This window comes from Chanodichthys erythropterus, chromosome 22 (genome assembly GCF_024489055.1).
Source record: "Chanodichthys erythropterus isolate Z2021 chromosome 22, ASM2448905v1, whole genome shotgun sequence".
In the NCBI taxonomy this organism is placed as follows: domain Eukaryota; kingdom Metazoa; phylum Chordata; class Actinopteri; order Cypriniformes; family Xenocyprididae; genus Chanodichthys; species Chanodichthys erythropterus.
Genome location: NC_090242.1, coordinates 13911344 through 13938949, shown reverse-complemented (window position 1 = coordinate 13938949; position 27606 = coordinate 13911344). Strand labels below are relative to the sequence as shown.

Genomic DNA, 27606 nt, shown 5'->3' with positions numbered 1-27606 from the left:
TCAAAAGGGTGATCTTACAATTTTCTGGAAGTGTTTGAGGAGGATCTGCATGGAAATCTTGGACCTTGCATATAGTTAGCAGATTCTGAGAAGAGCAAAGCCAGGGACAAGAAAGAATTTAAGGAAATTTACATGAAAATTACTCACAATATGATGTTTTATTAACAAAGTTCAGGAGGAACACGTTCAATCTAATCATCGCATCATTCCAACCAGCAGACAGCAATCAACAGACCTATGTGGAGACCTATGTGTGTGTATATATATATATATATATATATACACATAAAGACACGCAATCAACTCACCTATGTTTCCCGACAGTTTTCAGCATCTGTCTCTCAGATGAATCGCCTTCGATAATGAACGCGATATTGTGTATCTTGTCAGTGATCTACGGTTCTGTCTATTAAATGCCGCTCCATTTGAAAGCAGGTGATGGCGATTTAGCGGTAATCAGGGAACCGGCTTTACTGACGAAATGCGCTTGACAATCGCATGCGATATATCGCCCAGCTCTAGTCTTAACTAAAAATAACATTGTTAAACGAACTATGAATTTTCATTAGGTTGGAGATCAGTTCTGGTCAGAGCCTTCAGAGCCAGAGTCTTGTGAGGGATTGTCTAACCATCTTCTCCTTTCCATAAGCATGGGATTTGGTTCCCTCTGGAGATTTTCTTCTATGCATGTTCCTGTTAATAGACATTGTTCTCATATTCTCACAGCAGACACAGACAAACATGTACACAGTCCCAAGGTCAAAGAGTGTGAGATATTCAGTGTAGGATTCCAGAATTGTAAATTAAAGAAATAAACAAACAGCCGTAGACTGTTTCCTATATAGGAAACTGCCTGCTCACAAGAAAATGCAGCTAACAGGGCCAATTCTTTGATAGTTTTTTTTCCTGAACCTGCATGCTCTTTAGTAGAGTTGTCAAAAGTACTGACTTTGGTACCCATCGGTACTGAAATTTTAAAAATGTGACTCTTTGAGTGCGGTTGAGCGGATTCGTGAACACCTCTGATTGGCCATTGTCTTGATGTGCTTATTGGATATGTCTGTGATTGGCTACAAATATCAACACACAGGAGCATTTGAATTTGAAAGCGGGAGCTTTTGAAAGCAGACGTCTGTCAGCGGATTGGTCCATGTGAATCTGTGTAAGCAGTCGGTGAAGAGAGTCATTGATGACTATTTACGTTTTTGAAGCGTTGATCATTGAAGCCAATTACTGACATATCTGATGAGTGTGTGAACACAGTGGCCAATCAGAGGTGTTTACGAATCCTCTCAACAGTGCTCAAAGCATCACATTTTCAAAATTTCAGTCCCGACGTAATACCGAAGTCGTACTTTTGACAATTTATTTAGGCATCACATTATAATGTATGTTATGAAAAACATTTTAAAATGTAACAATGTTTTACTTATAATAAATGTATCTTTTACACATCTTAGTGAGCACTAGATGATGGTAGTGGTCATCTAAATTTAAAAATAGGCGAAATAATCATGCACAATTAATTAAATGTCCAATTTGATACCATCACCCAAAATTAGTGATCTTTTTTTTTGGGGGGGGGTATTAGTCCATATTGTATATATATTGGCCGATAATGATAAAATAAATACAGTATATGGTACAGATATGGCACAAGTACGTAGTGTACGTATATATATATATATATATTCCTTAGTAATTCATATCTATTCATCATTGTATTGCTTTTATTTTTATAGAAAAAACTGGAGATCTCATAGAAAAATAGTATTAATAATGCACTTCTATTAAGCAGACTGCAGGGGATATTTAATTCATGAAGCTCATCAATAAACTCCTTTATGCCAGACAGAGAGGCTGTGCGGGAGGACACGTCTGTCTCCGTCATCAGAAGACCAATCATCCACCCACATAAGCACACACAGACACACACACACACATAGACACGCGCCCCACTTGATGCCCATCTTGTCACCTCCTCTATTATCTTGTTATCCTAATAGCCTCATCAGTTGTTTGACATGATAATTGAGGAAAAGAGAAGGGCTTTACTAAATTGTACAAAAGGTAATTATACAAATGACAAAATTGAGTGTCACTCGACTAGCAGAGACATTAGATTTCATTCAAATCTCTAATGTGTGTATTTCCAAGATTATACACGAGGATGTGTTATGTAGGCTTTTCATCATTTTGCGTTTATACAAAGCAAACAGAAAACTATATTTTACGTTTTCTGTGGAAAATGTGAATGGTGCTTACACAAGCAAAACTCACTGTAAAGTGGCTAGTGTGTTGTGAGTGGTTGCCGGGATGTTGTTATGTGGTTTCTAGGGTGTTCTGGATGGTTGCAAGGTGATTATTCACCAAACACCACTGATAAAAACAACAATCAATTATTTTTTGAATTACATTTGGCATCTCCAGCACATCCAGGCTGTTATTTTTGAGTGAGATTGAGAGAGAGATAAAAAGTTGTTTCTGTAATATGTAATAAATTTTTTTGTCTCTGATTATTGTGGTAAGAGTCTGTTTTTGATGTCTTGAGTGTTCCCAGCATCCCTGTCGCAGCTGTTGGGTCTTCAGAGAGGAGTTTATAGATAGGAAACTTCAGTGACGCCCCACACAGACAGCAGACAGCACTAATATATCACAGAGCCATAGACTTGGCATAGTGACAGAGTTTTACTCTTCTGCGCTGCATGCTGAGCTGTATTCGTAGTCTCATTCAAACCAGGTGCATTAGAAAAGTCTAATCTCAAAAACAATATTGTCGAAAGTCTTCAGACCCACCAATAAGTGGCATCTATATAGACTGGGCCTATTGTATAGGGGGCAGATAACAAAATCGTCGGTTAACGTATATATTTGTGTTCTGAGTGAAATTCTGACTGCATACTTTCTAAAAAAAAAAATAGTAAGTGAAACCTTGTACAATGATAAGACTTTTCAAACTGAAGTATGCTACATTGTTGTCACATTACCTCATATTGCATGTTTCATAATATGATGGGTATCATGCAGACATTATCATGGAAATAAACGTGTTTATTGAGCATAACAATTTAATGTAAAATTGTTATAAAATCAATATGAATTCATGTTTGCCATGCATTTTACTGTCATAATGTGTTGTATTTCTGGGTTTCTTTTTCCATCAGAAATTGATTAGATTGTGAAGAGAGAGTTTTCTTAATAGATGTGTAATTAGGCATTTGGCTGTTGATATTTTGTAGTCAGTTATATCATTTTGATTAATTATTACAAAAGGCTCATTGGAAATGCGTTCTTTCTTCTACACATTTTTTTCGCAAAAATCCAAAAGCACATCTATAGTACATACAATTCACTGCAGCACTGCAATTCTAATATATTTTGACATTTGCATCACATAACCACCTCCATATGTACATTATTTTCTGATGTAGTAAACTTGCTCGGTAGCTCACCTGGTACAGCATTGTACTTGCAATCCGAAACGCCTGGGTAAGAGTCCTATGAAACATGAATCACGATAAAACAGCTCAAAAACTTGTAGACGCAAACTAAAATGGGTTGATTGATTCAGCAAATATGTTATTCTCACATTTACTTTGGTTTAATCTATTATTTAGATGTAGGATATGATTTAGTATAGGTTGTATGGGGGTAATGCATTACGAGTAACTTAAATGTCACAAAACGTGCAAGAAGCAGAGTAATATCATTTTGCTGAAATGTCGTCACAGGCACATTTTCCCAATGTGTTGTTTTTGGAATAATGCACACAAATGAAAAAGATGCATTATGGAAATAAATAGGGTCGATTTTGAGTTCATGTTGACCTAAACTCTTGGCAGTCACATTAGATAATAATTCAAGAAAAAAAATGTGACTGATATTACTTTGGGTTCAGTTTTGGAAATGGAAAGTCAATTGTCAATTGTACATTACATTCTGGCTTACAGTATTCCATGCAATGTGTGCTCAAGTTGTGTACTTTGGCAAATGTAGTGTCACCTGGATATTCCATGCATATAAAATTTACATACTGCTCATAGTTTACATACTGAGTGCTGCAGAAATAATGGGAGTAGTGTGACTATATACGATTCTAATAGAGCTTTAGTGTGTTTATATGTATGTGTGTGCGATGGCAGTATATCAGAGCCATCAGCAGGGTCTCTCTCCGCTCTGCAGCCCTGCACTTGCTAAGCAGATGACGGTAGTTGAGCAGACTGCTAAGGCAGCACATCTGGAGTTCATCGTAACCCACACACACCGCCACCTCTGTGCATATGATAACGTGGCAGTGCTACTTTTCTCACTGTGAAATTACTTTTATTTCTGGAGACATCTCTATAGCATTATAACTTTATAGTCCAGCTACGTCCTCACAAGATAAATTTACACAAAATACAAATAAAAACTAGAATACATGCTAATTTATGCCAATTTTGCTCTTAAGGTACCCCTTTTATGCTATTTTAAAGGTTCCTAATTTTGTTTTGAAGTTCTCCTACAATAGTTTTACATGCATCCAACGTTAAAAAAAACACTTTTATTTTTTTTCATAATATACACATCACCTTATTTCTCAAAGAGTCTGAAAACTCTTAATTCAAAGATTCAGTCTCTCTAAACTTCTTCTTTCCAAGAGCCTACTCTGCTCTGATTGGTCAGATTGGCCCAGTCTGTTGTGATTGGCCTACTGCTTACAGCCAGTCAGAAACTAAACGGCTATTACCATTTGTGAATTTCAGCTTCTGAGGCTTCCTTAGCTCTTGATAAACAGTGATACGAACAATGGCTTTGTTTTTTTCCATATCAATTCCAGCGTGAGACATTTTAAATGCATGCAAAGTAGATGTGCAGCTCTAAAAACAGTATTCTCGACATGTCAACAACACAAATCAAACTCTTCCAGGCCTCAGTGTTTGAGGGAGGGTCAAAGTAGATGTTGTTTGCGGGTAGCTAATGAAGACCATAGGATGGCATTATGCAAATTTGTTACATTGTGATGTATGTTTGAAACAGGAAGTGAGATTGGAATTGCTGACGACTTGTTTCAGCAGTTCAGAATTGTTTCTTTCTTTTAGGAAATTATATTTATTTGTCTTTGATCAGACTTTTTACATTCACAAACAGCTACATTACACACTGCATGAAAGGTAATATTTGAAAAAGCACAATAAAGGCACTTTAAAATTCTCTTAAAGTGGACCTATTATGCCCCTTTTCTGGTGTCCCCAGAATGTGTCTGTGAAGGTGTTCAGCCTTACATTGTTCAAATTGGTGTCGGACACTGATGGAGAGACTCAGGAAGAAGTTACAACTTTTAGAATGCATCTGGACATTTCTGAATGGTTAATGGATACATTTATGTAGTTGTTGTGGAGTTAAGCTTATTCAACTCATTGACTAGCATGTCAATTGAACTGACCCTCGTTTGTATAGCAGCCCGGTGTTCTGACGAATAGTGCTACCTATCAGATTGTGCTACAAAAAATCTGAGCGGGTAGTAACACAAACCGTCACATCAGCGTAAAATGTTTTGCACAAATATATAACACTTTACCAACTTTCGTCTACACATTTTATTCATTAAAGGTGCCGTAGAATGTCTTTTCAAAAGATGTAATATACGTCTAAGGTGTCCCCTTAATGTGTCTGTGAAGTTTCAATTCAAAATACCCCATAGATTTTTTAAATTAATTTTTTTAACTGCCAATTTAGGGGCATCATTAACTATGCACTGATTCAGGCTGCGCGGCCCCTTTAAATCTCTCGCTCCCTGCCCTCCCGAGCTCTCGACTATAAGTGCAGCTATACAGTGCATAAACAAAGTTCACACAGCTAATATAACCCTCAAATGGATCTTTACAAGATGTTCGTCATTCATGCTGCATGCATGCATTGATTCCTGTGAGTATATTCAAAGACTATAGAATAACACAAGACATGTCACTCATATTGTTTTGAACGGGAGAAAGTGTAACGCGCAATATGGAGGAATAAGTCCCGCCTTCTAAATAAGAGCCAATCGCCGACTGGTAAAGTCATCATGTCACTGCAGCAGCCGTTAAAAGCACCGGTTTCTATAGAAACAGTCAGACGCGAGCCTCTGAAACATGGCAGAAGAGACGCGCATTTAGGTCTGCGCATGTGCATTAGCTTGATCCAGCCTAAAAAATAGTTTTTTGTCATGATTCGAGCGTTTGGATAAAACATTTATAAGACAGCTGTTGTCAGATTCCATTGGTGATTTCAAATATGAAATGTAATCGTAAGGTTGGCGAACAGTTTTGGAGAATTTGATGTTTCCCCATTCAAAGATATAGGGCATGATGCCCAGGATGCCGAGAGGCGTTTCAAAGATGGCCGCCGAGTGAAATGACTTGTCTTAAAGGGACTTTGGTATAGTATTTATTTGGATGTTTACATTTGATTCTGGATGAGTTTGAGGCTATATGCTAGGGATGGGCATTTATCCAAAATTTTGTATTCGAATATTTGGGCTAGAAAAAAACGAATATTCGAATATTCGTTTATTTAAATGAGGTTAAACGAGAAAGACGTTATTGTTTTATATTCATCAATATTTTGTAACCATTTCTGAACAAGCTTACGATTAGGCAATATAAGTTACACAACAAGCTTACATTAAGCTTACATTTTTACACAACAAGCTTACATTAAGCTTACATTATGTCTTAAGGTTTTCTTTTAGTTCAAAGGATTAAATAATATGTGTAAACAGAAAATATTAAGAACAAAAGCATTTAATCTCAAGCAGCACGAGTGGGAGCTATTGTACAAAACGTACATAATACACTCGAGTCTGTATATGATTATCGTGTTTATATTGTTTCACATGTTCATGTTGAGAAAAACAATAATATCCACATGCTCGGTTGAGAAAACGAGCCGTGCTGACAGACGTTGCAAAGACACAAAGATAATAATACATAACTGTGTGCTAAGCTAAGTTTCTAACAGTAGCACTTTGTTTTCTGTTCGTAAATATATCTCCCTCAACGAAACTTAAAGGAAGCATAGGTTATGTCTCAAAATCATTTTGCTATCAGATAAGTGATCATCTTGGCTCACTCGGGGATAACTTACAGCTGCTCTTACCTGTCGTGAATGCAGTGATGGACAGCTGTCTTTCCTCACTCGACGGGTATTTAGATTTTATGTGCTTTCTCATTATGGTGTTGATATTGATGATAACTCTGTTTCATTAATTAATTTGATCAAAAGTTATTCCATTTTGTAAGATCATTTTCATCTAAGTAATTCCAAACTTTGCGAGGCAGACGACAACATTATGTGACGATCAAATAAAATAAACTTATTTAAACACGCTCCACAGCGCCACCCGGTGCATTTAGTTATAACGGCGAGTTTTAGTGCTTAGGATTTATCATGGATTCACTGCATTTACGGCCAGCAAAGCAACATAGTAAAATTCGAATATTAATTTTATTTTTCGAATATTAATTACAGAACGAATATTCGAATATTCGACTATTTGTGCACATCCCTACTATATGCTCTGTGGCTAATGGGCTAATGCTACACTGTTGGAGAGATTTATAAAGAATGAAGTTGTGTTTATGAATTATACAAACTGCAAGTGTTTAAAAATGAAAATAGCGATGGCTCTTGTCTCCGCAAATACAGTAAGAAACAATGGTAACTTTAACCACATTTAACAGTACATTAGCAACATGCTAATGAAACATTTAGAAAGACAATTTACAAATATCACTAAAAATATCATGATATCATGGATCATATCAGTTATTATTGCTCCATCTGCCATTTTTCGCTATTGTCCTTACTTGCTTACCTATTCTGATGATTCAACTGTGCACAGATCCAGATGTTAATACTGGCTGCCCTTGTCTAATGCCTTGAACATGGGCTGGCATATGCAAATATTGGGGGCGTACATATTAATGATCCCGACTGTTACGCAACAGTCGGTGTTATGTTGAGATTCGCCTGTTTTCCGGAGGTCTTTTAAACAAATGAGATTTATATAAGGAGGAAACAATGGAGTTTGAGACTCACTGTATGTCTTTTCCATGTACTGAACTCTTGTTATTCAACTATGCCAAGATAAATAAAATTTTTGATTCTAGGGCACCTTTAATGGAATTCAACCACAGTGTCCTCAGTGGCTCAGATGCAGGGAATCTATGGAGACTTTTATGTTTATTGGTACATCCAATAACAGAACATTTGTAATGTTTTTGGCAAAGACATTGTACATCTCCAGCTGCTACAGCGAGTAAACAGAAATGGCGGACTGTTGTGGCTCTCTCAGGGCAGATCGTCAGCAGTCATGGGCAGGGTTTTCCCCTACTTTTACGTAAGTGTAGGGGGACATCCGCATTCGGAGAGACTGTTTATGGTTTATGGGGATTATAAAAAAAAAGGAGTGGGTGGATTTTTACCATCATAGGCTGGTTGTTTACACACACTGTGGACACACATTGGTGTTCAAATACATTATAAAGGTGAATTTTGCATAATAGGTCCCCTTTAAAAGTTTTTATTGGCATCTATGGATCCATGAAGAATCGGTCCTTTCCTCTCGACAAAAGGTAATTTTGGTTACTAATTTCTAAGTTCTTCACACTAAGAATAAAACTTTTTTTTTTTTTTTTTTAATCTGTAGTTTTAAGAATGAACAAACAGAGAAATGATTTCTGGGATATAAATCTATGAATTGCTTACAGTTGTTGAGTTGTTAAGTATTGAAACTTACACCATTTCAGCTTCCCGCTGAAGAAAAACAGTGTGTGCATGTCCCTATTTGAACCATTTTTGGGTCTCTGGTGCCGTCAGCATTGAGAAACACCATCATCTGAGTTCATTTCCGAAGCTGTTTGAGGAAATTAGATGCAGGGGCGGTATTTCAAAATCCTGTCTGGGGCTCAACATGTTCTGGCTCTGCCACTGTCTGAATCATTAATGAGGCTCAGAGCAAGAGAATATAAGCCTTGACCTCTAAATATGACACGAACAAGAGGATTACTTCTGTTACCCTTTTATTTTCTTTCCCCTTTGCATGTGTTATCTATTTTTCTCTGCACGAAGCATCGCGGTTCTTTAGCAGATACAGCATGTTCACCTCAAAATCAGATAATAAATTCAGAAGTAATCTTCTCAGGGTTATGAAAGATTTAGTGAAGACTACGACTCCAATAGTTAGCATCTTGATTCTGAATCTGACATTAAAGGGATAGTTCACCCAAAAATGAAAATTTGATGTTTATCTGCTTACCCCCAGGGCATCCAAGATGTAGATGACTTTTTTTCTTCTGTCGAACGCAAATTATGATTTTTAACTGCAACCGCTGCCGTCTGTCAGTCAAATAATAGCAGTGATTGGGAACTTGAACAATAAGAGTCGAAAAAACTTCCATAGACCTGGAATAACCCTGCGGCTCGTGACGGCAGATTGATGTCCTAAGACACGAAACGATCGGTTTGTGCGAGAAACCGAACAGTATTTATAACGGAAGTGATGTCTCGCGCTCATTGAAGTATATGGGCGAGACATCACTTCCGTCACCAGAACGCGTTTTTTGACCCCACTAACAGGAAGCTGAACGAAGTTGGACATAGTGGTGTATTAGAGGTAAAATGATATAAATAATGTTCGGTTTCTCGCACAAACCGATCGTTTCGTGTCTTAGGACATTAATGTGTCGTCACGAGCCGCAGGTTTTAATTTTGATTTGTCTAAGCAAGTTTTATTTACTGTTATAGTTGAAGTTCCCATCTACTGCTATTATTTGACTGACAGACGGCAGCAGTTGCAGTTAAAAATCATAATTTGCGCTCGACTGAAGAAAAAATGTCACCTACATCTTGGATGCACTGGGGGTAAGCAGATAAACATCAACTTTTCATTTTTGGGTGAACTATCCCTTTAACATGTTGCTTAGCTTAGCTACTGTTCAAATGTTTGGGTTTAGTAAGAAATAGTAAGAGCACCTGAGGTTTAAACACATTTGATCACGTTTACTGTAAACCAATTCTAGAAAATCCTGCAGACTGTTTTGCATATTTTGTCTTGTTCACCACAACTTTACTGTGTAGTGTTTTGAATAGTCAAATGTGCACATACAACACTTAAAATACTTTCTAGGTAGATAGGAACATTTGTGTTTGGTACAACAACAACAACAACACATAACAGATTTGGAAGCTGAAGACAGACTCTGGTCATACTGAGGAAAAGACCAAATGTGATGAATGTTTCCTCAGTTTAAAGTCCTGTGCCACTCTTTGATTTAAATGGGAGAAAAACAAACTTACTCAAAGGAAAAGGTTTCCCGCACACACTAGCATACACACAAACGGCAAGCATCACATGTGCTGAGGCAGTGAGTAACAAATCTACACTGACGGCCGTGACATTATAGTGATATCTCGATGGGCACAAACATGAAGATTCTAGCTTGGCAGCACCTTCCGCCCCATCTTCTCTGAAAGATTTCATTTAAAATCATAAACACTCACATAAAACACCCTTTTATGATTTCATGCCTTCATGTCTGGTTGTCAGACAGTCACTTAAATGAACGTCAGGTGTTTGGCCGACTGCCCTGTTTTGCAGATATGCGATTCCCAGACTTGTCTCTCTTCACTGAAGCACTTGTGGGGGACGGATACAAACTTATAATTCCAGCTCCCAGCAAATGCAGCAACTGTTTAGATGTTGAATTTTTAATGCTTTGTTCCTGGAAGGCATCCCCTGGCTCTGTGTGCGGCACCGATTTTAATCTCTTGAGCAGAATGTTGTTGTGGAAAGGTCTGGTGATCTCGTAGACTCATGAAAAGGCACAGTCTTATTCCAACTGCAAACTTTTGGGTTTTCTTTTGGGAAGCTGAAAGAGAAAATGGAAAGGAAGAGCAAGGGGAGTGAGTGGTGGAGGAGATCAGTTAAAAGTGCACTGGAGGTCACTTCCTTTCTGTTGAACTCCGATTTGCTGAGCTTTCGATTATTTCCATCGCTACATGAACTCATAAAGCGAAGACTTGCAAAGATCTTGTTATCATTGTGAAAGTTAATGTAGGTCATAACACAAAGCCAGTGGGGGCAGAAGTCAGACTGCGAAATAAATGATTGGCTGAAAAGGTTAAATAGAGGGGTGAGTATAGATACCTAGATTCTGCATTAAAGGATTAGTTCACTTTCAATTGAAAATTAGCCCAAGCTTAACTCACCCTCAAGCCATCCTAGGTGATTGGAGATATATATTAATAAATATCCTGACGCATCCGAGCTTTATAATGTCAGCGAGCGAAGAAAGTGCCTCCATCTACATCCATCCATTATAAACATACTCCACACGGCTCTAAAAAAGGCCTTTTGAAGCGAAGCGAAAAAAAAAAATCCATATTTAACAAGTTATCAATTCAAATATCTAGCTTCCGCCAGACCGCCTTCTGTATTCTACTTACGAAGAAAGTGTAAAACTCTTGCAGTTCAAAAAGCTTATGCTACGTCCTTTACCTTCCCTATTTGACTTACGGAAAAAGCTTAACTGATGTGACCCCAGTTCCGTTTTCTTCGTAAGTACTCATTCTTCGTAAGTACTCCTGTTCACTGCCATTATAAAGCTTGGATGTGTCAGGATATTTATTAATATATCTCCGATTGGGTTCATCGGAAAGAAGAAAGTCATATACACCTATGGCTTGAGGGTGAGTAAAGCTTGGGCTAATTTTCAATTGAAAGTGAACAAATCCTTTAAAGGTGCCCTAGAACTTTTTTTAAAAAGATGTAATATAAGTTTAAGGTGTCCCCTGAATGTGTCTGTGAAGTTTTAACTCAATATACCCCATAGGTTTTTTTTAAAATTCATTTTTTTAACTACCTATTTTGGGGCATAATTAGAAATGAGCCGATTCAGGGTGTGTGGCCCTATAAATCTCGTGCTCCATGCCCCAAGAGCTTGCGCTTGCCTTAAACAACATAAAAAAAGTTTAAACAGCTAATATAACCCTCAAAATGGATCTTTACAAAGTGTTCGTCATGCAGAATGTCTAATAGCGTAAGTACAGTGTTTATTTGGATGTTTACATTTGATTCTGAATGAGTTTGAGGCTATATGCTCTGTGGCTAACGGCTAATGCTACACTGTTGGAGAGATTTATAAAGAATGAAGTTGTTTATGAATTATACAGCCTGCAAGTGTTTAAAAATGAAAATAGTGACAGCTCTTGTCTCCGTGAATACAGTAATAAACGATGGTAACTTTGACCACTTTTAACAGTACATTAGCAACATGCTAACGAAACATTTAGAAAGACAATTCACAAATATCACAAAAAATATCATGCTATCATGGATCATGTCAGTTATTATTGTTCCATCTGCCATTTTTTTGTTCTTGCTTGCTTACCTAGTCTGATGATTCAGCTGTGCACATCCAGACGTTAATACTGCCTTTCCTTGTCTAATGCCTTGAACATGGGCTGGCATATGCAAATATTGGGGTCATACATATTAATGATCCCGACTGTTACGTAAAACAGGAAACAATGGTGTTTGAGACTCACTGTATGTCTTTTCCATGTACTGAACTCTTGTTATTTAACTATGCCGAGGTAAATTCAATTTTTGATTCTATGGCACCTTTAAGCCAATATGAATATGTCAACATACCTTTTTGATAAAAAGGTAGATATTCTATATCAAGGAGAAAGTCCATCAGAATCCCTCACACAATATTTATTTTTTTATTATTTATACCATTTGTTTTTACTATTTATTTAAAACAATTATATTTAAAAATATTATTTTTTATTAACTTTTATTTATTTATTTTTGCACATACACTACCATTCAAAAAAGTCAGTAAGATTTTTTTATTTTACTTTTATTCAACAAGGATGCATTAAATTGTTCATGTGACAGTAAAGACATTAATCATTTTACAAAAGATTTCTGTTTCAAATAAGTACTGTTCTTTTGAACTTTCTATTCATCAAAGAATCCTAATTATCACACACTGTAAAAAAATTATTTTCATGATTTATTATCATACATTTTTTTTTTGTCAAATCAACTTTTTTTTTTATAATTACGGAGCCCCAGACATGACATGCAGGAAAAAAATAGAATGCTAAATCATGAGCACGATTTATTAATTCGTTCCCTCGGTTTACTAAAACATGCACACAATTTACCATTTGTTCCCTCGATTTATAAATCAAGGGAACGAAATAGTAAATTGTGTGCACGATTTAATTTTTTTCTTGCATGTCATGTGAGGGGCTTCGTAGATAATTAATGTAGTTCAGATAACAAAATATTTTGAGTTTCTGTTGATTAAATCAAATGCCTTCATTGTATTAACTCAATTTTTTTATTTCATTGAACTTAAATTTTTAAGACAACCAGGTACCTTACTTTTTTAAGTTAAACCAACAATTTATTTATTTTTTTTACAGTGGAAGAATAGGTTACATTTTAAAATATATGAAAAAATAAAGCATTTATTTTAATAATTGTAATAATATTACACAAATGAACCATTTTACTGTATTTTTGATCAAATAAATGCAGCCGTTTTGAGTATAATATAATAATCACTTTAATTTTCTAATAATATTTGCTGTGTATAATGTTGTAAGTTGCTTTGGATAAAAGCATCTGTCAAATGCATAAATATTATATTAATTAAACATAATAAATACATCTCAATTATTATTTATTATTATTAGGATAATATTTTCTTATTCTGGTAATATTTTTTATAATTATAATATTTACTTTATTATATTTACTTTAATATACTTTAGTTTTTTTAATACTTTACTCTATTATAAAGATATTACTGATTATATATTCAATTTCTGACATTTTGTCTGCATGAGATTCTCCAGTTTTGTTGTTGTTGAGAATGCGAAGCGCGAGCTGTTAAAGGAAAGGCTCTTTTGGAAAGGGGCCAGGAGCAACAGCTCATTTGCATTTAAAAGGACACACCCAAATAAGGACAAATTTGACAAGCTATAAACAATTTTTTTGTGGTGTGTATATATATGTTATATAGACAGACATAACTAAAAGTACTGTAAGTAGAGACTTCTCAGAGACTTTGAGTATGTTAAAGATGTAGTCGCTGAATTTCGCTGAAGTCAACAATGTTCATGCCATTGAATTTTCATATCTGAAATGTTTATATCCCTTACATCTGAACAAACATATTTTGGCTGCCATAAATAAGCAATTCCTTAGAACACAAACTAATGTTTTGTGAGTATTTGCTTATCTTGACAAATGCAAATGCATAGCAGGGCAACGATGCTGTCTTTTTTTGTATTAATACCAGAATACTGGCCTGAGATGTTAGTCATGTGACTTTTACCACGCTTTTATTTGTATCATATGCTAAAACTAACCCATCTCGCCTTCTGTCTCTGGTAAAGGGAAGGTCTGTCTGTTTGGTCATGGAAGAACAGGCTGGCAGCGCGGGCAACAGCCCCCAGCACGGCTGCAGATCGGCCAGGCAGGACGTTCTCCGACGCGGTTGGCTCCGGAAGCAAGGAGGTTTCGTGAAGACCTGGCACACGCGTTGGTTCGTCCTCCGAGGAGACCAGCTGCACTACTACAAGGACGAGGATGAGACCAAGGCTTTGGTGAGAAATTTCTTTCTCTTTAGCTCACAGTTGACAGGCCACGTCTTTACATGCAAACACACACAGATGTGCACATTACATTGTTTACACTCTACACATTTTAGCCGTTTCGTTCACACAAATATCACAACATTCTCCAAGTTCAAATCTCATGCCAAGACCCAAAGAAGAGAGGTGAAGAAAGACCTGTGACCTGCTTTTTACCTCTCATCAACCTCTCCTGAATGATGACTTGTCACGGTTCCTCGTCCAACAATGGAGATTTGTATCCTCGAGGTCATGCAGCTGGTTTTGAGTAGGTGGACAAAAGTGTTTACTGTGGAATCAGGCGGAAATTTGAGAAGGTTCCATAAATCTCTCTCAAAACCGTCCCGTCTTGTGCCTCAACAGAAAGGGAGACAGGCTCTTTGCCCACAGGAATATTAAAGATTTATACCATCAGTTCTGTGTTTTCAAGTTCGCTCCTCTATATCTTTGAAGTTCCATGTTCAGCTTTAATTTTCATGTTTAATGTTCTGGTAGAACTTGTCGCAGGTTTCCTCAGCAGTCAGATATTGGATTTCAAGGGTTGGCAGCATCTTCATTCAGGGTTTCGTTGACAAAGTTATCAAAGGACACTGAATACACCTTTTAAAGAAAACGGGAGACTTTGAAGTTCTTCAGGCGAGCATATTTGAGGTTGTTAAAATACTTAAGAAGCTCTTCTAGAATCCACTGGCAAATATTTACACAAATATAAGAAAGTCTTTTATCAAAATACTAATGTGTGTTCTACTTTGAGTAGTTTTGTTGAAAATAAACCTTGCAATGGCATTTTTTGGCCATGTTTTTTTTATTTTTTTTTTTAAATAGTGCAATAAGTATTATAAATAAATATTCTAATAAATAATACAATGTAACAAGTGATTTATTTATCATAATATTTTATACTATTTAGTTTAATGTTCTAATAATATTATGTATATTGTTTTAATATTATGAATATTATGAAGCAAATATAATAACTCTTTAACATGGTAATCATGTACTGTATGCTTTAAAATGATAATATATTCATTATAATATTTACTTTAATAAACATTGGTATTTTTAATATTTTATTGTGTTATAAATAATTTGGCAATAGATTTATAATAATATTTAGATTTACATTTATCATATTATGATAATATATTTATATTTTGCAATTGTATAAAGTAAATCTTTGATAATAACTATAATATAATGACTATAAATAAATCCCAATAATTTATTATTATGAGAGAGTATTAAGACAGAGATATTAATAATCATCATATTTGCTTTATTATTATAATATCTGTATTAAATTTCCATTAATAAACTTTTTTATAAATAATACTTTAGTATAAATATTCTAAGGTGGGGTTTATTTATCATCATATTTACTTTCACATTTATCATATTTACTTTAAACTTTTTGTAATATTCACTTTTTTCTATATTCTAATTTTCTAATAATATTTGATATAAAACTTTATAATATGATGAAGTAAATATAATAAATAAATGAATTATTTATTAACATAATTAATATGCTATATTTGTTATTATAATATGATATTTCATTTATTATTAAAATATTTTTATTAGGATATTTATTTTTTAAATATTATATAGTAAATAAATAAAAATAAAATATAATAAAGAGCAATTTTTGTGAAGCATTTGATTTATTTAGCTACATTTAGTGGAAGCTGAGTTTCCATGAATTGAGTTTTGTATGAATTGACTTTGGCTGTAATCTATTTATATGACATTTCATTGTAAATAAGGGACATTCAAAGTCCCTAAAGTGTTTTTGGAGTCAGGTAGACAAATATTTCTGTCAAACAAGTTGAATTAATGATTGATTCTCATTCATGAGTTTTCTATGTGTTAATGCCCACTATGTTTAGACTATTGCTTGGAGTTTGCATTGTGTGTCAGTGTTTACATCTTTGCACACACGTGTATGAGGGAGAAAACAATAGGTCAGGTGAGCTCAGACTTGCTTTGCCATGACAAAGCAAGTGCATTAATGTGACTCATAAATCAAATCCATGTGCCTAGAGATGGACTGTGTACAAAACCGATTCATAAGACCTCTGATGACCTGATCAAAACATCAAAACTGAGGATATACTCATGCATTTGATCTTTTTTTTTTCTTCTTAGAGGCACTGCTGTGTATTTGAAGAACGAATGGAAAGGCAGACATGAGTCAGTGACTGTTATGACAGCCTGTTGTTGACACAATAACCAGACATTCAACCATGAAAGAGCAGCTTTTGTTTTTTCTTTGCATATTGTTTAATCATTGCCATAAAGTCTTCCATATGCACAGACATAGTCAAAATAGTTCCTTGTATCTGTGCTGGTCTCAGAGGTCTCTATGGCAACGACTTGCAGTGCTACAGAGAAAACCACTGACACCACACCAGACAGAAGATTCAAATCATGTCTTGACTGTCTTCATGCTGAGGGAGAGAAGAAGATCTGCTATGTATTCTGCACCCGCCTCATGAGAAACACACAATTGTTTGCTGTTTAACAAAATGGGCTTTCTTAAAGGATTAGTTCACTTTCAAATTAAAATGTTCCTGATAATTTACTCACCCCCATGTCATCCAAGATGTCCATGTCCTTCTCTCTTCAGTCAAAAAGAAATTAAGGTTTTTGATGAAAACATTCCAGGATTATTCTCCTTATAGTGGACTTCAGTGGCCTCCAAACGGTTGAAGGTCAAAATTACAGTTTCAGTGCAGCTTCAAAAGTGTTCTATGCAATCTCATACGAGGAATAAGGGTCTTATCTAGAGAAACCATCACTCATTGTTGAAGAGTTTCGTTGCAAAACGAGATAACTCCGTTTTTAACATTTGTCAAAACATGTTTATTATTATGTTATCATGTTACTATTTTGTTTTATGGTGCTACTTAGCTGTATTTTTAAAGTTATGAAGGTTTAAATCAAAACAAACCAACTGCAGTTGAATTGATATTAATTGGAATGCACAACCAAAAAACAAGATTTTTGAAAAATTAAAAAAACGGAGTTATCTCGTTTTGCAACGAAACTCATACAGTACTTGCACTAGTATATTGTATATGACACTTTAGTTCAAACTTTGACCTGTGGAGGGCAGTAACACACTTAGCAGTGTCTACACTGCCGGAATTCTAATAGAGAAGAAGAAGAAGAAAGCTACTTCAAGACGAGCATTTATGGTTAAAATGTGTAAAATGTTAATTTTATTTTAGAAAATGAGTGATGGTTTCTCTAGATAAGACCCTTTTTTCTCATCTGGTATCATTTAAAGCCCTTTGAAGCTGCACTGAAACTGTAATTTTGACCTTCAACCGTCTGGTTCTATCTATCTATCTATCTATCTATCTATCTATCTATCTATCTATCTATCTATCTATCTATCTATCTATCTATCTATCTATCTATCTATCTATCTATCTATCTATCTATCTATCTATCTATCTATCTATCTATCTATCTATCTATCTATCTATCTATCTATCTGTCTGTCTGTCTGTCTGTCTGTCTGTCTGTCTGTCTGTCTGTCTGTCTGTCTGTCTGTCTGTCTGTATGGGTTTTTATTATGTTTTATAATGCATTTACTCTTTAAAAGTGTTTAAAATTATTTCTGAAAATACATGGATTACTGTTTGTATTACAGTTTTTTGTTCACTTTGATACTTTTTCACAAGTAAGGAGTGCATTTTCAAAACTCTTAATACAAAAATCCCAACTGATCACACTTGTAACACAGTTAGTAATTTCTTTCAAAACTTGATCTCATGCTTTCATTCTAGCTGTACAAGTTTCATTCTACATAATCACTGTTTCAAACACAAGATCGTTGTGATATGTAATGAGCACATTTGGTTTAATCACCGAAACACAACAGTATGATCTTCTTTCAGTTTTGTACTCTTAACAACCAGTTCAACAACAATACCCTACCCCTAAATGTACCCATCACAGATAACTTTCTGCATTTTTACATTTTATAAAAATATAATTTCATATGATTTATGAGCTGTTTTCCTTATGGGGACAAAAACAAAACAAAAAAAAGTCCAAACAAGGTCTTAAATTACTGGTTTTACCATCCTTGTTGGGTTAGACACACACTTTGAAAATTGTGGTCATCATCTAAGATAAATTGCTTATAATTCATTACATGTGATTATCCATTATCCAAATTGCAAATCATTTCTATAGAAACTGCCTATAGAATCAATGTCTATAGAAATCTATAGTTGTACCAGATGATCCACTGATTCAGTTGGATTAAATAATAGACAAATGTATTAAACTGAACGAAAAGAGATGCAAAGTTTGATAGTAATAGCATTATAAAAGGCAGTTACTGCGAATGAAACATTTATATAGATAAAAACACTTATTTTGCATAGTGAAAAGGATACTTTCTGATTTTGTGTATTGTACTAAAACAATTGAAAACATGCTGAAATGTTTGAAAAAAGTGCACTTTTGATGATCTGTTGTTAGATTAGTACTAAGATTAGGTTACCAAAGTGAATAAAAAAAACTGTAGAGAAAATGCTTATAATGCAAAAAGTGTTTCCCAAGATAGCTCTTTAAAATGTAATGTGAAATAGGAAGAAAACACAATGGCCTGTAACACTGAAAAGTGTAGTCCTCTAACTTCTGCATTAGACTATATTTAAACGATTATATTTAGTCTTTTGGTTGCTTTCACAAGACCCAACTTAGCTTCAGTGCAGCTTATTGACAAAATCAAACAGTAAGGAAAATGATCCTGTTTAATATCAGTGGCTTCAAAGCCTACAAATATTCTCAGTATGTGAAAACTTTATAAGTCAGGGCTGCTTTTGATCTTATAAATGCAGTCATTTTGTGAAAGTCGGTAAAAAGTGTTTACGTAAGAAGTGTAACAGCGGATTCGCCTTATAAGACCTTGCTTGTTCTTTGCTTCTCCGAGCATGTCTTTCTAAGATAGCAAGAAAAATGACACTAAAAGATTGAAAGTTGCTAAAAAAAAAAATCCATGCTGAACCTCTTTTTGAAATTCACAAAGAAAGCAAGAGTACTATGTCTTTTGGCATATTTCTGCATATTTCTAGTCATCTAAAAAAAAAAAAAAAAAACATGACATTGAATGACTGACAGTATGCATCACAAACAAGTTGAATACCATTTAAACACATTTAAGTATTCATAAGCATTACAGCATGTGATTTTCATTGGCCAAGATTTAGCCTAACCCTTCCAAATATATTCTGTTTCTGTTCATCTCTCCAGCCGACACACAAAGGTTAGGCCTTCAGAAAAAGGGAGCTAGACGGCAAACGGAAAGAACAACCATCAGCCCACAATGCATCTGTTGTTCTGCTCTGTTTTATGAATGAGATCCCTTATGCACTTCAAAATGTGGAATATTATGGAGCCTGCCAGGGAAGACAATACAAGACCTCTCAGTGAAGTGAACACAGATGTATATTTTCAAGGGCTTGTGTCCACCTATAATGTGTGAGAAGTGTAGAATACTATTTTTCCACCTGAAGTCTACTTATAATGTTAGTCAAAGTTTCTTACACTGAAAACAGTCATATTTTAGTTCTCTCTGACCCTCATAAACAGGCGGTTTTTTGTTACCTTTAAAGGATTAGTTCACTTTCAAATAAAATTTTCCTGATAATTTGCTCACCCCCATGTCATCCAAGATGTTCATGTCCTTCTTTCTTCAGTCGAAAATAAATTAAGGTTTTTGATGAAAACATTCCAGGATTATTCTCCTTATAGTGGACTTGTCCTTATAATGGCCTTCAGACGGTTTAAGGTCAAAATTACAGTTTCAGTGCAGCTTCAAAGGGCTTGAAACGATACCAGATGAGGAATAAGGGTCTTGTCTAGCGAAACAATCGGTCATTTAAAAAAAATATATATATAAATGTATATGCTTTATAAACAGAATTGATCACCTTCCAAGTCCTTCCGCCAAAACCGCACTTTCGTATTCTTCAAAAAGCTTACGCTGTATGTCCTACACCTTAATAAACTTTGGAACTGGCCCTGCGTTTGTTACATAAGTAGAATAGGGAAGGCGTAGGACATACAGCGTAAGCTTTTTTAAGTATATGAAAGTGCGGTTTTGGAGGAACCACTTGGAAGGCGATAATTTGAAGCTGCACTGAAACTAATTTTGACCTTCAACCATTTGGGCTCCATTAAAGTCCATTATAAGGAGAATAATACTGGAATGTTTTCACCAAAAACCTTAATTTCTTTTCGACTGAAGAAAGAAAGACATGGACATCTTGGATGACATGGGGGTGAGTAAATTATCAGGAAATTTTAATTTGAAAGTGAACTAATCCTTTAAGACTGGGTGGCCTAGTTGGTGAATACTCAGTAGGTTTGATATGTAAACATGGGCGGTCACATGTTAATATGTTTACACTACCATTCAAAAGTTTGGGGTTGGTAATTTTTTTTTAAAGAAATTTAATGTTTAATTATCATGGCTGCAAAAGACAAAGATTTCTGTCTCAGCGCTATACAGATTTCACCTAAAATTACTTTATATAAATTCCATTAAAATAAGTTGACTTAACTAAAAAAGTAATAATTCACACATCAACTTGGGAGAGATTGTTATGGATCTTACAGTATATCTACATAGTTTTATTTCCAAAACGCAGTTTCTTCATATGACCCCTTTTAGGAAAACACAAATGGTATATTTAGATCCTGTGTGTTTCTCTCTTTTCCACAAATAAAGGTGACCAGCAAACCAAAGACAAGTGAATTAATCACAACTATCTCACCTACAACATGCTCCATGTTGCTTTTTTCTGTACAGCATAAACAACCAGCTGAGATTGTTTCAGAGATGGAAAACTTTGTAAGTAGGGCACACGAAGACTGTTTGTGCTATTTGCACAGAGCCCATAATCTCCCCAAACTGTCATGCAGCAAACAGAAAGAAACACCCGCAACACCTTCCGAACCAAAAAAAGAACGAGAAAAAACCCCCGTCATGACACCAAAGTTATATCGTGCATACAAGACCACAGATACTGTCAGAATAAATCTCAAAAATCATCTGTTTGTAGTTGAGGAGGGAAGTGTAATTAAGACATCCCACAATGCAACAAGAGGTGATGAAGCACTGTCATTAAAGTGGCTATTAATTGGCATCTTCATTCAAAGCGATGGCTCCATTAGTTACCTGCCTCATTAGCTTAATTGCTGTCTCTCATTCCTGTGCATGAACATCTGCCCCCTAATGTTGCCCAAGGAGACGTGGCCCCGTGACACACATACACACAGTGACAGGATCATATTCTTGAAGTACGTGCCTGTTTCTGGCCATATATAGTTATTTAAGTTGAAATAGAGAGGGTCTTTGTACACTTGCGTCAACAGCATGAAGTTAGGCACGCGGGGTTCTTCGCAACAGTCTGGGGTCGTGTGCGTCTGTCATGTTCGGAATGCACAGTGCCGCTACTGGAAGGGTCAGAGGTCATCTACTGGCATGCAGAGAAGGGCACTAGTGGGCAGGGAACCAACGTATGTGGATTCATTTTATGCACTCAAGTACAGATAGATGTTCATAAAGGGTTTTGTCCAGTGGTATGGTTTGCATAATTATTGTAATTCAGCTGGAAGTAGAATAATTGGACATGTTGTGATGACACTGGGGTCTGAATGCTGTTTTAGGAACAGTGAAACTCTTAAAATAAATCTGGCGAAATGTAATAATTTTATTTTATTTTTTTTAAAATCTATATTTTATTTTTAAATCTATTTTTTATTTTATTTTTAAAACAATTTTTTATTTTATTTTTAAATCCATTTTATTTTACTTTATTTTTAAATCTTTTTTGATTCAGTAACCTTCTTCACTCATTATTTTTATATTATCTGCCAAAAATATTTTTTTATTTGTTATTTTTAATTGTTTAGTTCCTGCAAAAAAAAAAAAAAAACATGAAAATGTATTGTATTAATGTTTGATATTTGTTTATATATAATATTTTATTTTATTTCTTTATTTTTATTTTATTTTATTTTTGTCCTTCAAATTTATTAACAAGTATTTATGTGAGATTTATTTCTACCCCAGTGTAAAAGTAGTCATATTTAAGATAAGGTATTTGTTATGCTGGTTGAATCTCTGATAGCAATCAATAGAAGTGGTCAAAATATTAATTTTTTTTTACATATATCATCTGGTGAAGTCTCAGAACCAAAAAATGTTCATACAATCATTGGCAAATATGCCGTTCACTTTAAGTTGTAACAGTAATTACGAGATTTCAACCCGTGACGTTCTTGCTCTCAGAGTTATGCGTTTCTATGGCAGAACTATCAGTGCTGAAATGAATCTGAAGCAGTCAGGTGGTACAAGTCAGATCTCATAAGTTGTTTACATGAATTATTACTGTAATGTTATGCGCTTTGAGACGAGGTAATGTAACTCCATCTTTTGTGACGCTTTGCAGGCTCTGCTCTGGCTGTGCATGTTCATGTGTTTTGGCTTGGCTTTGGAGAGTGGTCTGCCTTCTTATGCATAGCTGGTTATTGCTAATCTTTCTGAAATTACCTACCCTACCTTTAACTATACCCTACAGTGCTAAACTTGTCTTGAACACACAAGTATTCAATGAGCAATCAAACCCCTGATTATATGCACAGCAGCGTCTGTCTTCATGAGCATTTTCGCTGATGTGTCCTAAATGACCTGCTGAGCCACTGTTTCCTCTTGTACTTCCTGTTTCACTGTACTAAGAGACATCAGAGGTCGTTTGGGGAGCGGAGCATCTTTCAGTGCTCAGTAAATGAAGCCAGGGGAATAAGTTACAAAGCAGGATGAAAAACAATAGAGACAATAATCTGTTCACAAGGGATGTTTAAAGAGAACAGGCTGTGTCAGCTAATATTAATCTTAGGTATAAAAGGAGGGTGTATAGACACCTGAAATATTAGTTTATACAGGGACGAGCCATTAACTTTGAGCATAATCAGAAGGGAATTTGCTTTCTTAGAGAAATAGTGCTGATCTACATACTTGTAGCAGTTTTTTTTTTATGTGAAAATGGGTAAGGTCATGGATCATTATTTTTGCTAATCGATATTGTGACTCATAATGCTTCACCTTTAAATATGAGTTGATCAGCAGTTTTACTCTAAGGGTGTGTTCACACTTGTAGTTTGGTTCTTTTAATCCGTATACATTTAGTTATAGTTTGCTTGGTGTTCACACTGTCATTTTTAACACTACAAACTAAAACTACAAAACCAAAAACCATAAGGAAAAGGTCACAACCTGATTAAACAGCATTTATGATGTATATTTTGTGACAGAACTCACCAAACATCAATAAACAATGTTGTGTGCTAAATGCTCTTGTTTTATGCATGTTAATATGGGGTTATTTTTACCCTGGGTTTCGACGCCTTTACCAAACTTTAATGGGCAACACAGCTTCTATGACAAGAAATGACAGGTCTGCCTGAGCGTTCACATCTTGTGAAATCATGTCTATTTTTTGGTTTGTGTAGATACACTATATTGCCAAAAGTTTTGGGACGCCTTCCTTTACATGCACATGAACTTTAATGACATCACATTCTTAATCCGTAGGGTTTAATATGGAGTTGGCCCACCCTTTGCAGCTATAACAGCCTCAATTCTTCTGGTAAGGCTTTCCACAAGGTTTAGGAGTGTGTTTATGGGAATTTTTGACCATTCTTCTAGAAGTGCATTTGTGAGGTCAGGCCTGGCTCACAGTCTCCGCTCTAATTCATCCAAAGGTGTTCTATCGGGTTGAGGTCAGGACTCTGTGCAGGCCAGTCAAGTTCCTCCACACCAAAACTCGCTCATCCATGTCTTTATGAACCTTGCTTTGTGCACTTGTGCTCAGTCATGTTGGAACAGGAAGGGGCCATCAAGTTGGGAGCATGAAATTATCCAAAATGTCTTGGTATGCTGAAGCATTAAGAGTTCCTTTCACTGGAAGTAAGGGGACAGGCTCAACCCCTGAAAAACAACCCCACACCATAATCCCCCCTCCAACAAACTTTACACTCGGCACAATGCAGTCAGGCAAGTACTGTTCTTCTGGCAACCGCCAAACCCAGACTCGTCCATCGGATTGCCAGACAGAGAAGCGTGATTGTTCACTACAGAGAACACGTCTCCACTGCTCTAGAGTCCAGTGGTGGCTTGCTTTACACCACAGCATCCAACGCTTTGCATTGCACTTGGTTATGTAAGGCTTGGATGCAGCTGCTCGGCCATGGAAACCCATTCAATACAGCTCTCTACACACTGTTCTTGAGCTAATCTGAGAAAGTTGGCGACTTCTGCGCACCTGAGCCCGCTCTGTGATATTTCGTGGCCAAGTTGCTGTTGTTCCCAATTGCAAAATTCACGAATGGACTTATTGCACAGGTGGCAAGCTATCACGGTACCATGCTTGAATTGACTGAGCTCCTGATAGTGACCTATTCTTTCACAAATGTTTGTAGAAGCAGTCTGCATGCCTAGGTGTTTGATTTTATACACCTGTGGCCATGGAAGTGATTGGAATGCCTGAATTCAATGATTTGGAGGCGTGTCGCAATACTTTTGGTAATATAGTGTATCTTTGGTCCAAGTTGCGCTCATATTTCAGTCAAACTGCACCAGAGTTCGTTTGGTGCGCACCACTTACTCGAATGAACCTCGTTAAGTAAGCAGTCGCACCAGAATTTATTTTAATTGAACCAAACAATGCGTGAACACACTCTGAGACACTTCTATGTCCTTGAACACTTGTCAGACCAGGACTTTGCCAAATCTAGGAGACAACCAGACAGATTGAAGGTTTATGCAAGTTTCTCTCTCAATCTTTCTTTTTATTCTCCTCTGTAATGTGCTGTGGATTTGTGACAGGTGATCTCTCATTATCCGGTATATCAGCTGTAGTTAAGAACAGAATCCTGCATTTGAGTGCAGTCTGAATATCTCCTCTCTCTCTCAAGCATCAGATATAAGAGTAATTAGTATTCTGAGCAGACTGAAGTTCTGGCTGTAACTTTTATGTCTTATTTCTGTAATCTTCTTTATGTCCTCTGTGCTCGCTCTCCCTAAATCTTTTGTCACCATCCATCCTCCAGTGAACAAAATGTGTGGCACTATAACTTTACAGCATGGTGTATAATCACCATAAAAAATATACTTTCATTTGATTAGGCCGTAAAACATCAGTAAACACAAAAGTTTGTTAAAAAGCAATATTTCAGCTGTATAAATGCACCCATATTGCTGTCTTTAGAAGATAATTTTTGCAAACATTGCACACAATATCACTCTCGTAGCCATGCGATATAGAGCAATATCACCAGCGGCAAATTCCCGAAGGACTAGCCAAGATGAAGCTGTTCTCTGCGGGTACACGAGCGCTGAACGGCTGCTGACGGCCTGGAGCTCACATCTTCAAAAATGTCTAAAAACATCCAAAAATAAGCACTATGTTTACATATAAATTGCATATTTGAGGTCTAAATAACTACATTCTTTCCTAAAAAATTCTTAAAACTACATTCCGTGACACAATAACAGTAGTATCTGTAAAAATATGGTAGGTTTGATCGTCCGTCATAACAATCGCTGAGAGAATGCTGATTCAAATGGTGAAACGGTTCCTGTGGTGATACTGGTATAATATCGCATGGCTGGAAAGACCTCTCAGCCAATCATATTCGAGAACCAGAACAAACTGTTGTATAAATTGCAACATTATACAAAATGACGTGTTTACTCAGGGGTTAAATTGGGATTTCTTATATGGGGGGGCTCTGTGGTTTCAGGCTTTCGAGGAGTGCACATGAGTATGCAAAGCCTACAAAATCTTATCAATTGACAAACTAAAAATAAGTCGACAGAGCCCTCTGCTATGAACACTAAAATGCAGATCAAAATCATTCTAGATGTTGGCAGTGTGCAAAGCTACATCTGATAACAAAATCTTTCTGTAGGCCTAAAGGAGAGCATATCAATAAAAAATACAGGGTATTGTCCTTTGGACAAGTAAATTGGTCACTTGTCCGACCAAAAAAAGTTGTCTAGAAAAATTTTTATTTTTTTTTTGGTGTAAATATAATTTATTCTGAAGCTATATTCTCAACAGTGTTCCGTCAGCTTTTGCATATTTATATCTGCATATTTGTGATATTTACCCCAAGGGCATTTTTTCCCCTAATCTTATTTCATTTTTCATTTTCATAAAGCAGGACTGTTATGAATCAAATTAAATAATTTACACTGAAAAATTACAACTGCATTAAATAATGTTATGATACTCTTTAAATATTTTTGAATATACAAATAAGAAATGTTGGGAAAGTTTAAACATGAAACTGAACTGGCAGTAGGTGGCGGCAAGTGACTGTCCTAGTCATTCATTCAAACGATTTGTTCAAACGGCTGATTCATTCAAGAATGAGGCAGGTGTTTTGGAATAGGCTATTACTGAATCTTTGACTCAACCGATTTGTTCAAAACACTGAATCATTCATTAATAAAATATTTATTATTAAATATTTATATTATCCATTATCAATCGCCACTTACACTAAATCTAACAGAATCATGATTGCGTTTTGGTGATTCCCTAACTATTTTTGTTATTGATGTTTTAATCAGGACAAGTAAAGCTCTCTTTCTCTTGCCCCTTCAAGAAATTAAGCGTTAATGTCGAGCCCTGATAAGCCTATGTGCCGGGGCTCAGCCCCGGACGGCCCCGGCTCAATTTAACCCCTGTGTTTACTGGCATGAGAGTGGGACAACCTGTCACTCACATGACACAATCAATTCCCCATGTAAAATATGAAGTCCCGCCCTAAATTTTTTCTTGCTCGAGAAGCTGTTTCACTTGGATATACGTCACAATAGGGAGTAAAAAA

General features: G+C 35.8%; 1 protein-coding gene across 1 annotated transcript in view; it reads left to right on the top strand.

Annotated features, from left to right (window-relative positions):
• Positions 1 to 27606, top strand: part of arhgap24 (Rho GTPase activating protein 24) — a 137718-nt gene that overhangs the window by 8622 nt on the left and 101490 nt on the right. Inside the window, exon 2 of the mRNA XM_067376490.1 lies at positions 14443 to 14652. Within this exon, the coding sequence (XP_067232591.1) occupies positions 14464 to 14652 (189 nt within the window). The 5' untranslated portion in view covers positions 14443 to 14463. The remainder of the gene's footprint in view (positions 1 to 14442; positions 14653 to 27606) is intronic.